At 36.7% G+C, this 14,892-nt stretch overlaps 1 protein-coding gene across 4 annotated transcripts in view; it reads right to left on the bottom strand.

Moving 5' to 3' along the window:
• Nucleotides 1-10,317: 10,317 nt before the first annotated feature.
• STX8 (syntaxin 8) overlaps nt 10,318-14,892 on the bottom strand; it is a 299,198-nt gene continuing 294,623 nt past the window's right edge. For all 4 annotated transcript variants that reach the window (XR_012489396.1, XM_074311939.1, XM_074311938.1 and 1 more), the window contains one exon: nt 10,318-11,154. Coding sequence is in view for 3 of the 4 variants with exons in the window: in XM_074311939.1 (XP_074168040.1) it covers nt 11,087-11,154 (68 nt within the window). In the remaining variant the exon portion in view is untranslated. The remainder of the gene's footprint in view (nt 11,155-14,892) is intronic.

The raw sequence follows: 14,892 nt of genomic DNA, 5'->3' as shown, positions 1-14,892 counted from the left end.
GCATACAACTCTATCCTCCCTAATTGTAGTCCCTTTCTCCCATCATGTTGCTTCCTGGCTGACTGATTGTGTAACCCCTTTCTCCCATCAGGTTGCTTCTTGGCTGATTGGTCATGTCTGAGTACTGTACTTCTAAATGCTCTCTGGATGTAGCATTGGCTGCCATCATGCCCCAAGTGGTTTTTGCCTGGGGCCCTGGAGATGAGTCCCGTTTCCCTGAATCAGTCCACAATTTGATGCCCAATGGAAGCCTCTGTTGCATTTTAGACATGGGGTATTGGGTCTTCTTCTCCCATCCTGTTTTCTCACTCTGTCTCTATGCCAATATTGAGCTTTCAGATCCCCTACTTTACCACATTGAAAGCATTAATGAATCTCTCTAGAAGTCCCTTGCCAAAAGGGACCCTGTCTTCCCACGTTTGGATTTTTGGAAGTCTGCATCATAGCCTGGCTATAAAAGGTATTTTTATCCACTGTGGAATAGCGTCTTATGATGTCCTCTAAAGGAGCATCCTTATATAACCCTAGTATAATTCTTCTACAAACCTCATTAGCATTTTCTTTAGCAAGTTGCCTTATCATAATTTCTGTCGCTGCATTTTCACCAATAGTTCGCATGACAGCTGTCTGCAAAGGTCCCACAAAAGCAGCCAAGGGTTCATTTGGCTCTTGTGCTCTTTTTGTGAAGGCCTCACCCTTGTTGTTTTTTACCAGGGAGAAAAGCCCATGCTTTGATAGCAGCAGCAGCAATTTGCTCATATGCTGCTATGGGATAATTAATCTGTACTGAAATGTCTACATAAGAACCTACACCTGTTAGTTGGTCATAGGTGATAGGAGGATTAACTCCACTATGGCTATTTTGTTGGGTTTGTATCCTAGAGAGTTCACTATATTCAGAAAGCCACAACAAGTTTTGTCCAGATTCTAAGCATGTCCTTACTAGAGATTTCCAGTCCCCAGGGGTTAAGATTTCATAAGCGAAATTCTGTAATAACATCTTAACATAAGCTGATGTAGCCCCATAAAGAGTGCAAAGACCTTTTTCAGGTCTTTGAGAATTTCTATATCAAAAGGAGTGTACTTTCTTGACCTGAAGAGTTAAAACTGTTGAATCACAGGATACATTCCTATTTTCAAATCATCTAAATCCTGCCCTTCTTCTGTGGCTTTAAGTAGTGCCTTTTGCAAACTAGTCATAGGAGGGGGTGATTGCTGGGGGGGGGGAGGTGCTGTTGATATCACTGCCCCTTTCACTACTCCTCCTCCCCTCCATCCTGGAAGGTGGAGTTGATGGGGGCGTGTCAAGGATCTGCTCAGTAGGCAGAGTTAAAGCTGCCTTGTGAGAGGGAGAATCACCACGCCCTTGAACCCCATTTAATTCCTCATGCCCTCTGGTGATATTATCATTAATCTGTTCTTTGTCTTCCTCTTTTTCCTCACATTTCCTCATCTGGCTGTTCTTAAAACTTTTCTTTTTTCTATAACTTGAGGGATTCTTTAATTATTTGTTATTTATTTATATTTATTTTATTTTTTATCTATTATATTAAATTTATTTATTTATTATGTTGTGTATATAGAATGTTTCCTTGGAAATTGAATGAGGATCTTTATCATTGTAATATTCACATAGTTGATTTCCTACTAGTTTCCAATTATCTGGTCCTATATCTTCTTCCTTTAAGAACCAAGGAGATGTGTGTTCTAATATACCCAAGAGTCTAGCAATCTGTTCTCAAGTTACAATTAACCTTTGTCCCTTGATCAGCTTAAGTATGCTTTCTCTAGCACTCCTTCGGGGTGGGGGTGGGGGTGGAGTTGGGACTGAGGATGGGGGAGAATCTTTTCCTAATATCTGCCCTATTTCTGAAAATAGAAATAGCTAGAAAAGGTTACTAGTTTAGCCCTTAACAAAGTAAGTTCCCTGTTTGTCTTATTAAAATACTCACCATATTTCCTGGTAACCAGGGGACTTCTTCAGTGAAATTAAGGTCCTTGGTCCACACATTGGGCAGCAAACGTGAAGACCGAATTAGCACCCTGGATACCTTAGAATCAGCTGGAGTCAGGATAAGCAAAAGTCCTTGGTCTTTATTCTTGGTCTTTAGGGATAGAAGTGAAAGGAATGGACACAGGATCTCTGCAACCTTCCTTTTCCTCTTCCACTGCCAAAGTGACGCTGGCTTGTCCTACTCCACCCCCTAATCCTTCCCACAATTCTCTGTATACACCAAAAGATTGAACCAGCACAGAATAGTGGGAAGGGCCATTTTTTTTTTTTTTTTGAAGATGAAAATTCCTTTTATTTTATTTTTTTTTTCTGATAAAAGAAAGTATTTTATTCAGACTGTCATCAGTCAGAAATTAATCTCCTTACATAGGTAATTTTTTTTATATATATATATTTTTATAATATTATCCCTTGTATTCATTTTTCCAAATTATCCCCCCCTTCCTCTATTTCCTCCCCCCGATGACAGGCAATCCCATACATTTTACATGTGTTACAATATAGTCTAGATACAATACATGTGTGTGAATATCATTTTCTTGTTGCACAATAAACATTAGATTCCGAAGGTATAAGTAACCTGGGCAGACAGATATTAGTGTTAACAATTTACATTCACTTCCCAGTGTTTCTTCTCTGGGTGTAGCTACCTCTGTCCATCATTGATCAACTGGAAGTGAGTTGGTTTTTCTTTATGTTGAAGATTTCCACTTCCATCAGAATAAATCCTCATACAGTATTGTTGTTGAAGTGTACAGTGATCTTCTGGTTCTGCTCATTTCACTCAGCATCAGTTGATTTAAGTCTCTCCAGACCTCTCTGTATTCCTCCTGCTGGTCATTTCTTACAGAGCAATAATATTCCATAATCTTCATATACCATAATTTACTCCAACTGATGGACATCCATTCATCTTCCAGTTTCTAGCTACAACAAAAAGAGCTGCCACAAATATTTTGGCACATATATGTCTCTTTCCGCTCTTTAGTATTTCTTTGGGATATAAGCCCAGTAGTAGCGCTGCTGGGTCAAAGGGTATGCACAGTTTGATAACTTTTTGGGCATAATTCCAGATTGCTCTCCAGAATGGCTGGATTCTTTCGCAACTCCACCAGCAATGTATTAGTGTCCCAGTTTCCCCACATCCCCTCCAACATTCATCATTATTTGTTCCTGTCATCTTAGCCAATCTGACAGGTGTGTAGTGGTATCTCAGAGTTGTCTTAATTTGCATTTCTCTGATGAATAGTGATTTGGAACACTCTTTCATGTGAGTGGATATAGTTTCAATTTCTTCCTCTGAGAATTGTCTGTTCATATCCTTTGACCATTTATCAATTGGAGAATGGTTCGGTTTCTTATAAATTAGGGTCAGTTCTATATATATTTTGGAAATGAGACCTTTGTCAGAACCTTTGTTTTTAAAAATATTTTCCCAATTTGTTACTTCCCTTCTAATCTTGTTTGCATTAGTATTATTTGTACAGAAACTTTTTAGTTTGATGTAATCAAAATCTTCTATTTTGTGATCAATAATGATCTCTAGTTCTCCTCTGGTCATAAATTCCTTCCTCCTCCACAAGTCTGAGAGGTAGATTATCCTCTGTTCCTCTAATCTATTTATTATCTCCCTCTTTATGCCTAAATCATGGACCCATTTTGATCTTATCTTGGTATATGGTGTTAAGTGTGGATCCATATCTAATTTCTGCCATACTAATTTCCAGTTTTCCCAACAGTTTTTTCTGAATAATGAATTTTTATCCCTAATGTTGGTATCTTTGGGTTTGTCAAAGATTAGGTTGCTATATATGTACCCTTTTTTGTCCTTTGTATCTAATCTGTTCCACTGATCTACCGGTCTATTTCTTAGCCAATACCAAATGGTTTTGGTGACTGCTGCTATATAATATAGCTTTAGATCAGGTACACTTAGACCACCTTCCTCTGAGTTTTTTTTCATTAGTTTGGGAAGGGCCATTTTCCAAGCATATGCTTATAGAGTATTGTCCAATCGGTAATTAGCCTTAAGTGCTTGATTGTCCAACCTCAGTGCATCAACTCAGAGTTTCAGCCCTTTACAGAGTTGTGATATGATTTTTATGGAATATTATTTGTTGTAAGTAATGATGAGCAGAATGATTTCAGAAAAACCTGGAAGACTTTTATGAACTGACATAGAATCAAGTGAACTGAAGCAGAAGAACATTATACACAGAAATAGCAATATTGTATGATAAAGAACTGGAAATAATACAAGACAATTCAAAAAAGACTCATGTTAAAATATTTTCCACAGCTAGAGAAAGAATTGAACTTTTAAACATACTATTTTTCTTTTTCATTTTTCCTTCTTTTCTTTCTTCCTCCCTCCATCATTCCCCTCCCTTCCTCTCTCCCTCTTTTCATCTCCCTTTCCCTTTCCTTGTCCCTTCTCCCCCTTTCTTCCTCTCCCTTCCCTCCCTTCCTCTCTCCTCTCTTTTCATCTCCCTTTCCTTCTCCCCCTTTCTTCTCCCCTCTCTTTCTTTCTTCTGTTAAATGACTAAATGGATGTATTGTTTTACATGATTGATCATATATATATGTACTGTTTTACATGATTGATTATATATATATATAAAACCTAGATCATATTGCTTACTTCTCAGGCATAAGCTATGGGAAGAAGGGTGGGATAAAAATTTGAACAATAAAAAGAATGTTAAAATTCTTTTAAGTGTAATTGGGAAAAAATAAAATGTTTTAAAAGATTCAAATGAAGAAGAGCTAAGAAGTTGCACAGTCTCTCCTTCCTACTTATAATTTTCCTTGTTCCCAATATTACCTCTAAGCCCAAAGCACAGAAACCTTGACACTTCCTGTGTGATCTTTCCCATAGTGCTTGTGTCTTTTTGAAACCTTTCTTTGGGGAAAAGGAAAAATATATAGGACCATGGAATGTCAGAAATGGAAGAGATATTAAAGGTCATTTAGCCCAAAATCTCATTTTATAGAGGAACAAGCTAAAGATCAGACAGGGAAAGCTATTTTCCCCCAAGTTAAATAACAATTAATCACAATGACTTCTAATTAAATATTCTTTATAATAGTTCATTCAAAATAATAGATCCTGATACTGGGAATTTCCAGGAGCCAAGATGGTGGAGTAAACCAAAACTCTCCCATATTCACCTCCAACCAACCATAAAATAGTCCCTTCCATCAAATCCTGGAATAGCAGAACCAGCAAAAAGATGCAGTGAACCAATCTTTTAGCCCAAGAAACCTAGAAGTTCAACAGGAAACATGTCTCTGGCAAAAGGAGAACACAATTCAGGACAGGAAGCAATCCAGTAAGACAGCAGCAAGCCCAACCTTAACAAACCAGTGAGATATCCTGAGCCCCAGTGCGGGGGAGCAGGTAACACTAACACTAGGACCATCCTTTCCCTGTATCCCCATGTGCCTCAGCATAGCCAGAGGACCAGTTAGACTCCAGCTCTGAAAACTGTCACATGCTTTAGCTTAGCCATAGGCAAATAGACAGTGTCAAAGGGCAGACAGCCATGTACCTAGTGAAATGGTCTCAGCCCATGCCAGACACCAGCACTAGTATCTCAACTCAGTGTATGGTAAGCTACCAGACCCCTATGGCACCAGTACCAGCCATCCCAACCCTACCTGCTCAATGCAGTGCCAGACAGGAGAGTCTCCCATGGGCTTCAGGGGAACACCAGCACCAGGTACATAGCTAGGGCTTGCAGTCCCTGGCATAAGAAATCTGAGACAATGCTCCTTCCACCTCAAGAGCAGAGATCAAATTTAAAAGAAAGGAAAAAAAAAAAAAGATGAGCAAAGATACAACAACACAAAAAGATAACCATAGGAAGTTATTATTGTGGCAGGGAAGCTGGACACAAATTCAGAAGAATGCAACAATGTCATGGAACCCATGGAACATAACCCAAAGAAAAATGGGAAGTGGTCTCAAACCCAGAAATAACTTATGGAAGACCTCAAAAAATCCTATAAGAGAAGAAGAAAAAAATTGGGAGGAGAAATGAGAGTGATACAAGAGAATTATGAAAAAAAAAAGTCAACAAGTAAAATTGGTCAAATGGAAAAGGAGATACAAAAATCCTGGGAAAAGACAATTCCTTAAAAAGTCCAACTCGCCAAATGGAAAAGGAAGTACAAAAGATAAATGAGGAAAGCAACAACTTTAAAGTTAGAATTGAGTAAATGGAACCTAGTCATTTTATGAAACATTGAGAATTAACCAAACAAACTCAAAAGAATCAAAAGGATAAGAACAGGCTATTTTCAGATGAAGAAACCAAAGCTATCTATACACATATGAAGAACTTTAAGTCACTTTTGACTAAAGAAATTCAAATCAAAATAATCTTTTGCTTGTGACCAAAAAAAGAAAATGGTAAATATTGGAAAACATGTGGGAAAATTTAGACACTAATGTACTTTTGTTGGGGTTGGGAAATGATTCAACCATTCAGGAGAAAAATTTGGAACTATATTCAAAGGGCAACCATACCATTTGATCTAGCAATACCTCTACTAGGCCTGTGTCCCAAAGGAATCACAAAAAAGAAAAAGGACCTATGTGTGCAAAAAATATTTATCGCAGTCTTTTTCATGGTGACAAAATATTGCAAACTGAAGGGATGTTCATCAACTGGGGAATGGCTGAACAATAGTATATGTTGTATATGTATATGAATATAATAGAATGCTATTATGCAATAAGAAATGTTGACCAGGAAGATTTCAGAAAAACCTGAAAAGACTTGTACAAACTGATACAAAGTGATACAAAACCAGGAAAACATTGTGCAAAGTATTAGCAACATTGTGGGATGATCAACTATGAATGCCTCACACAATAATCCAAGACAAGTACAAAGGGCCCAGCGGAAAAATACTATACAGTTAAAGAACAGATGGATTTTGAATGCAGACTAAAGTATACTTTTTTCTCCTTAAATTTTTTTTCATATTTTTTCCTATTGATCTGTTTCTTCTTTTACAACTGACTAATATAGAAATATGTTTTACATGAGACACATGGATAACCTATATCAAATTGTTTATCATTTTTAGGAAGAGAGAAGAGAAGGGAGAAAGGGAAGAAGAAAAATTTGGAACTTATCAAATCTTATGCTATGAATGTTAAAAATTGTCTTGATATGTAACTAGGGGAAAATATTAAAAAATTTGAACTAAAAAAACCTCTACTTCCCCAAACCAAAATAATAGATTGTCATGTGTAGATTGTCTCATGTTTGCACTAAACACACACACACACACACACACACACACACACACACACACACAAACACACCCTTTTTTTTTTCTCCTGTTATGGCTTAAGCCAGCACTATAGGAGTTAAGACTTGCTATAGTACAAGAACACTCCAATTATGCTAATAATTGGGACTACATGCTAAGAAAGTCAAGGGAATATTAGAAAGTCAATCCTTAATGGATTCTCAGTAAATCCAATGTAGATATCTTAGAGTTGACTGTAATTTAAACAAATTCATTTCATATCACAGTCACTTGGAAAAAACTAAAAAGCATTCATGTATATACAGATCTTTATTCACCCAAGTAATTATTGTAAATGATACTGTATGCTCTGCTAAGAAAAAATGTTACAGGATAAACTTCAATGTATCACAATCACAAGTCAATCACACAGAAAATTCTTATACATACATTTTAAGTTGTGGCCTTCAGATGATAGTAATAAGAGAGCCTGGTGTAGTGAATGAGTGATGGATTTAGAGGACTAAGTTCAAATATGAATTCTTGTACTCACTAGTTGTGGAACTATGGAAGAAACTACTAACCTCCTCAGTCTCAGTTTTTAAATATGCTAAATTGAGATAAGATAATTGTGCTTATTTTTCAGGCTACTGACTCAAAGGAGGAATGTGTGAAGGACTTTGCAAACCTTAAAATTCTCTAAAAATGTTAGCAATTAGAATTTCTTCGCCTCAATATTTTAAAACAGTTGTGATCAATTTCACTGATGTGAATCTATCCTCTATGATTTTCAGCTCTACTCATTTATACTTTTTTGTTCTGTATAATGTTTATCAGTGTTCTCCTATGTATCTCCCACAAAGCCTAGATCTGACAATGAGATCTTGGACAAGTCTCTTCATCTCTTTTACCTCATTTCCTCATCTGCGAATAAGTAGACTGGATTCTAAGTTCTTTCAGTTTTAACAATTTTTACAGCTGGCTTATATAGCCAGCCTCCATTTCTACACCAATGACTCTCTCCTTAATTTCCTAGAATTCCCCCTTTATCTCCCTCATTCTGCTGAAATTGCTTAAAGATCAAATATGAACAAGCTCCTTCTAGCCATGTTAATAGTATTAGTCACAAAATCTTCTTGGTAAAACTCCAAAAGTCATAAAGACCAACTTGTGCCTAAAGCTTATAAATTTTCAAAGAGGGATTCAATACCTCCCAAATAAATGCTAGGCATTATTATTGTTGTTATTATTAGTTTTGACATTATTATTATTGTTACCTTTACTTTTCTAATTGTCCTTCTCTGTATGCTCTCCAGCTTAGCAAAACCCTTAAAACAGAAATAGAAATAAAGACAGTATACCAGATAGGCTTTAAGTAGTAGTATAATACTCCTTGGTATTGAACACTATCCCTTTTTTTAATGCAGGCTAAGATTGCACTAACCTTTTTGACAACCCAATCATAATGTTTAAATACATTTTGAATGTAAAGTTCATTAAAAAAAAAAAAAAGGTTTTTTTCTTAAAGTCATATTGCTTTCTAGATCTGCTTACATCTTAAAATTGTGAAATTGATTTTTTAACCTAGGTCTAAAAAGTAAAAGATATCAAAAGGAGAAAAATAAAGTGATTTAAGCTTCACAAATTTAGGGTTTAAAAGTTTTTTTTTTCTTTTTCATATTTATCCCTGTCATATTTCACCTTATTAAGGTCAGCCCAGTGTTCTTGCCTGTTAAAACTGTCACTTGTTCTGTTCTTCTGCCAATATGATAAACATCACCTATTCCTTAATTCATGCTAAACCAGTACAAGACTAAATTAAGATTTCCAAGGTCTTCAACCACAGGTCCCCTTTGAAGGTGACATAAAAACATATCTGGTATAACAAGTTCTGAAAGAAACTATGCTGGATCTTTGTGATGAACCCTTTCTTTCTTCGATGGTCTTTTAATGATATATTCTAAAATTTTGCTAGAAAGAAAAATAAACTCATTGATCTATATAAATTTTTTTCTCTTCCTTTTCCTAAAAATGAAAACTTTTTTTTCACTCCTGTGGCATCTCTTCAGTTCTCTATAGCCTTTCAGAGATCACAAATGACTCAGCAAATATATCTTCCAGTTCTTATAGTAATATTCAAAGACATAGTGCCTATGGGTCCAGTGACTTGAGCAGTGTCTAAAACAAGGAGAGAAGAAGGTGGAGAGATGTTTTCCAGGTTACATCATTTGTGAAGTGTTATGTTCCACTCTGGGTACCACATTTGGCAAAATACTGACATAGTGAAGGGAACATCATGAGAGGGGGAAGTAGCATGGCACAGTGCATAGAGTACGAACTTAAGAGTCAGGAATACTTAGATCTAAATCCTGTCTCAGACATTTGCTAGCTATCCTACGCCTTAAATATCTCTGGGCCTCAGTTTCCTCAAGAAAACTGGACTTGATGATCTTTTATGCTGGTTCCTAGAAGAACTTACATGAATAAAATCAAAGAATTATTAAAAGTCATAAAACCTTTCTGAATCTCAGCTTCCTAATAATAAAACAGAGACAGATTATACAATTACTTCACAGGGCTGCTGTGAGAAGTACTTTATACCACAAAACACTATAAATGATTATCTTTTTCCTTTCTTTAATCAATCCTCAGGCATTTCCATCATCTTCATCACATTCTTTGATTTTTTAACGTATGATTTCTCATCTCAATCTCTCTTCCTCCCAGTAACTCAGCCATTCTTTCATAGGTACATTTCTCATTGAGGGTTGCTTGCTTCCACTATCAGCTGTAAAAGAATTTCACTTCTCTTCCACCTCTCTTCCCTTTTTGTGTGTGTGAGGGGGTTGGACATGGCCATTCATACTATGATATGCTGGGAGTCACTGCAGGGACACTGTCATTTTTTTTCCCACCAACTGACCCTAAGGAACAATGATCCTCCCACAATAAGAATGTGATCACATTGGAAGCTGAGACTGTATAATATTCTCTATTCCTATTCCCAGTGATCAGTACACAGAGTAAGCAAGTACTTATTGAATCTTTTTATTCAGTTGTTCAATTCCATGAAACAAGAAGTCTTTTTGTCAATTAAGCTGATCTTCTTAATATGTGTCTTTTCTTGCTCATTCATTCCTATAGTTGCTTGTTTACACTGTTTAGAGAACTATAAAATTTGGAGCTACATGGATCTTTAGAGGTCATGTAGTTCAACTCTTTTTTATTTTTTATTTTTTTTAATATGAGAAAAGTGATTTGGGCCAGGATTTGAACTCAGGTACTCCAAATGCACCATTTCATTCTGTTTCTCCTACTTAGTACGACCCCCCCCCCTCCATCTTCTGCCACTCAGATCAACTGTGAGATCCAATTCCATATATACTTTCTTCATGAAGCTTTTTTAGAATAACTCTAGTCCTAAATAACATTTCCACTGAATTATAAATTCTTGCTAAGACATATATAGCCCATATATACTATTTCAAACTTAGATGTTGCCCCAATTTGATTCACTAGTAGTTTCACAAATGTACACACTGAGAAATCTAATCCTTTCATGTTGATTTATATGTGAAAGTAATACTATGTGTACATTATTTACAATAAAACTACTAGGAATTGTCATCTCTTTAATGCATATAGTCCACATTATAAATTTGGTTAGCAACCAATGATCATTAAAAGACCACAGCATCAACATAATATTGTTCCATTTATTTACAGCATTGCTTCATTATTAAAGGCATTTCTGGGATTTGATTCCATCATTTAGAGGGTCCATCTGCAATTGCTTTTTAAACCATGTTAACTGGTTGGCCAGACAGCAACTACCACAATTGCAATGAGCAGCAGTACAATTACCACCATCATTCCTGGAAAAAAAAAAAAAAAGAAATATAAATTACTCCTTTAATTTTATTGAAATAATGTTTCAAAACAAACAAACAAAAATCATCTAAGTTGCAGACTACAAAAGTAACCTGCCAAGTCAATAATATTTCTATATAATAACTTTAACTATCCAAAAAGCAAATCCCAGCCAAATTACTAAAAAGTACATGTTTGAGAAATGAATCTATCCAAATGCATTCAATAATACTTCTAAAGATTCAGTTATAAAATATTTCTTAAAGAAATAAATAACTACTTAAATAAGTGGAAAAAATATTTAGGTCTCAAGGCTGAACTATGGCAATGTGATAAAAACAACAAAAAACCAAAGTTAATTTATGGCTTTAATACTAGATAAATGAAAATACCAAAATTACATTTTACATAACTAGATAGAATAATAAAAAAATTCAATTAAAGTAGTAAAAAATTGAGAATGTCAAAGGAATTAATGAAAAAATGTTGAAATGAAAGGGTGTAAAGGGCTGAAACTCTTAAAAGGTGTGCTTGAATCAGACAACCAAGCACTTAAGGCTAATTACCTATTTGATAATGACTCTATTAGCACTTAACAGGTGCTGGCTCAATGTTTGGTGTTAAGATTAAGTAGGCAAGGATTAGAGAGTGAGGTGAGAGAGACCAGACTTCACTTGGCAGAAGGATGAGGGGAAGAAAGGTGGAGATTGTGGACTCCAGAATCGAGGAGAGATCTCTGGCAAGACAACTGGCAGTTTGCCTGCTTCTACCCCTAAAGACTAAGGACTTTTACTTATCCTGACTCTGGCTGATCCTGAGGCATCCAAGGAACTAGCCCAGACTTAACATTTTGGCACCCAATATGGTCTAAGGACCCTAATTTCACTGAAGAAGTCCTAGTGACCAGGAAATAGGGTGAATATTTTAAAAAACAAACAGGGAACTTACTTTGTTAAGAGCTAAACTAATTAACTCTCAGTTTCTAGCTGAAATGGGGCAGATATTAGGAAAAGATTCTCCTCCACCCCCAACCCCAACCCCATCCCGAGGGAGATCTACATGAAGCATACTCAAGACTAATAAAGAGACAGGGTTTGATTGTAACTTGGGAGCAGATTGATGGACTCCTGGATACATTAGAACATATATCCCCTTCGTTCTTCAAGGAAGAAGAAATAGAGGCAGATGGTTGGAAACTAGTAGGAGATCAACTATGTGAATATTACAATGATACTGGTCCTGATTCAATTTCCAAGGAAATATTCTGTATGTACAACATAATACAATTGGCTTTAAAGAATCCTGTAAGTTACAGAAAAAAGGAAAGTTTTAAGAACAGCCAGATGAGGAAGTGTGAGGAAAAAGAAGAGACTGGAGAGGGCAATGGAAATATTGTCAGAGGGCACAGGGAATATGATTCTCACTCTCACAGCCTAGCTTCAACTCCACCTAAACTGAGCAGATCCTTGACCCTCCCCCATCAACTTCACCTAGAAATCATCAAAAACCTAAAAAAGACTTGTATTCTTTATGATGTTACATCATCTTATGTTAAGATGTTATTAGAGAATTTGGCTTATGAAATTTTAACTCCTACTGACTAGAAATCTATAGCAAGGACATGCTTAGAACCTGGACAAAACTTGTTGTGGCTTTCTGAATATAGTGAGCTCTGTAAGATACAAGTACAACAAAATAGGCACACTGGAGTTAATACTCCAATCACCTATGACCAACTAACAGGTGTAGATTCTTATGCAGACATTTCAGTACAGATTAATTACCCCATAGCAGCATATGAGCAAATTGCTGCTGCTGCTATCAAAGCATGGGCTTTTCTCCCCAGTAAAAACAATAAGGGTGAGGCCTTCACAAAAATAGCACAAGGGCCAAATGAACCCTTTGCTGATTTTGTGGGACATGTGCAGACAGCTGTCATATGAACTAATGGTGAAAATGCATCAGTAGAAATTTTGATAAGGCAACTTGCTAAACAAAATGCTAATGAGGTTTCTAAAAGAATTATACTAGGACTATCCTTTAGAGGAGATCATAAGACACTGTGCCACAGTGGACACAAATACCTTTTATAGTCAGGATATGATGCAGACTTCCCAAGATCCCAACATGGAAAAACAGGGTCCCTTTTGACAAGGGACTTACAGAGAGACTCGTCAAAGCTTTCAATGTGGTTAAGTAGGGCATCTGAAAGCTCAATGTTGGCATAGTGACAGAGTGAGAAAACAGAGTGGGAGAACAAGACCCAATACCCCACGTCCAAAATGCAACAGACTTCCATTGGGCATCAGAATGTAGACTGATTCGGGACTCAGCTCCAGGGCCCCAGGTAAAAAATACTTGGGACATGATGGCAGCCAGTGCTATATCCAGAGAGCATTTAGAAGTACAGGACTCAGACATGACCAATCAGCCAAGAAGCAACCTGATGGGAGAAAGGGGTTACAATTGGGGAAAATAGAGTTGTACGCAGCTGGGACAACTGAGATACCTCTAGAGAGGTGAAATCTGTTCCTCTCCAGTCTATGGATTCCTTGCCTCCAGGCACAGTAGGCTTGACCATTTCACCTCCAGAGAGTACTGTTTTGTAAACAGTTTCCATCCATACACTAATGTGGGAAACTAGGGAATGTGTAAATAATAGCTCAGTCATTAATACAGGTAGACAATGTGTGACTTATCAACTAGGAGAAGTAGTTGCATCATGTTTGCTGATATAGACTTCTAATAAGCAATCTGGTGGGAGTTGACCAGATTCTGACTCCAAGCAAGAGAATCCAGGAATTTTCTGGACTGCAGCTGTGACAGCTGACAGACCTATGCTCACTATCTATATAAATGGCATACAATTAGAGAAGGATTGGTAAACACAGGTGCAGATCATACAGTCATTAGAAGTGCCAACTGGCCCAGTCACTGGCCAAAGATTAAGGCAGACACCTACATGTCTGGCGTAGGAGGATCAATGGCCGCTGAAGTTAGTGCTACCCTTTTGAGATGGACTTTTGAAGGCAAAACAAGAGATTTTATTCCTTTTATAGTTAGAAAAAAAATCCCCATCAATCTGTGGGGAAGAGACATTTTACAACAATTAGGGTTACAAATGAGTACTTCGGTATTTTAGGCAGGGCTGCTGTTGAAGGCCTGCCAACACTTTCACCTGTTCCTATTCAATGGAAAACTGATACACCAGTGTGGATAGAATAATGGCCCTTAGGTAGCAATAAATTTTAGACCTTATTAGATATAGTACAGGAGCAACTTGACCTAGGACACTTACAATGTTCTATAACTCCTTGGAATTCCCCCGTATTTGTTGTAAGAAAGAAATCTGGAAAATGGAGGATGTTGACTGATTTAAGAAAAATAAATGAACAGATGAAAACTATGGGAACTCTTCAGTCTTAACTTCCATCTCCTGTTGAATTGCCTAGAGAATGGCCTCTCTGGGTTATATACATTAAGGATTATTTATATTCTATCCCTCTAGATAAGGAGGATATGAAAAGATTTGCCTTTTCAGTGCCCAGTGTTAACTCAGCTGAGCCTTATAAAAGATATGAATGGACAGTTTTGCAACAGGGAATGAAAAATAGCCCTACTATGTGTCAAATGTATGTTGTTGCTGCTCTTATTCCAGTAAGAAAAGCATTTCCAAAAGTAATATTGTTACATTACATGGGTGATATATTGGGATGTGCACCTGAGGAACAAATGTTAGAAGC

This window comes from Sminthopsis crassicaudata, chromosome 4, assembly GCF_048593235.1.
Source record: "Sminthopsis crassicaudata isolate SCR6 chromosome 4, ASM4859323v1, whole genome shotgun sequence".
NCBI classification, from domain to species: domain Eukaryota; kingdom Metazoa; phylum Chordata; class Mammalia; order Dasyuromorphia; family Dasyuridae; genus Sminthopsis; species Sminthopsis crassicaudata.
The sequence above is the reverse complement of the archived record's forward strand: the minus strand, read 5'-3'. Positions and strand labels throughout refer to the sequence as shown.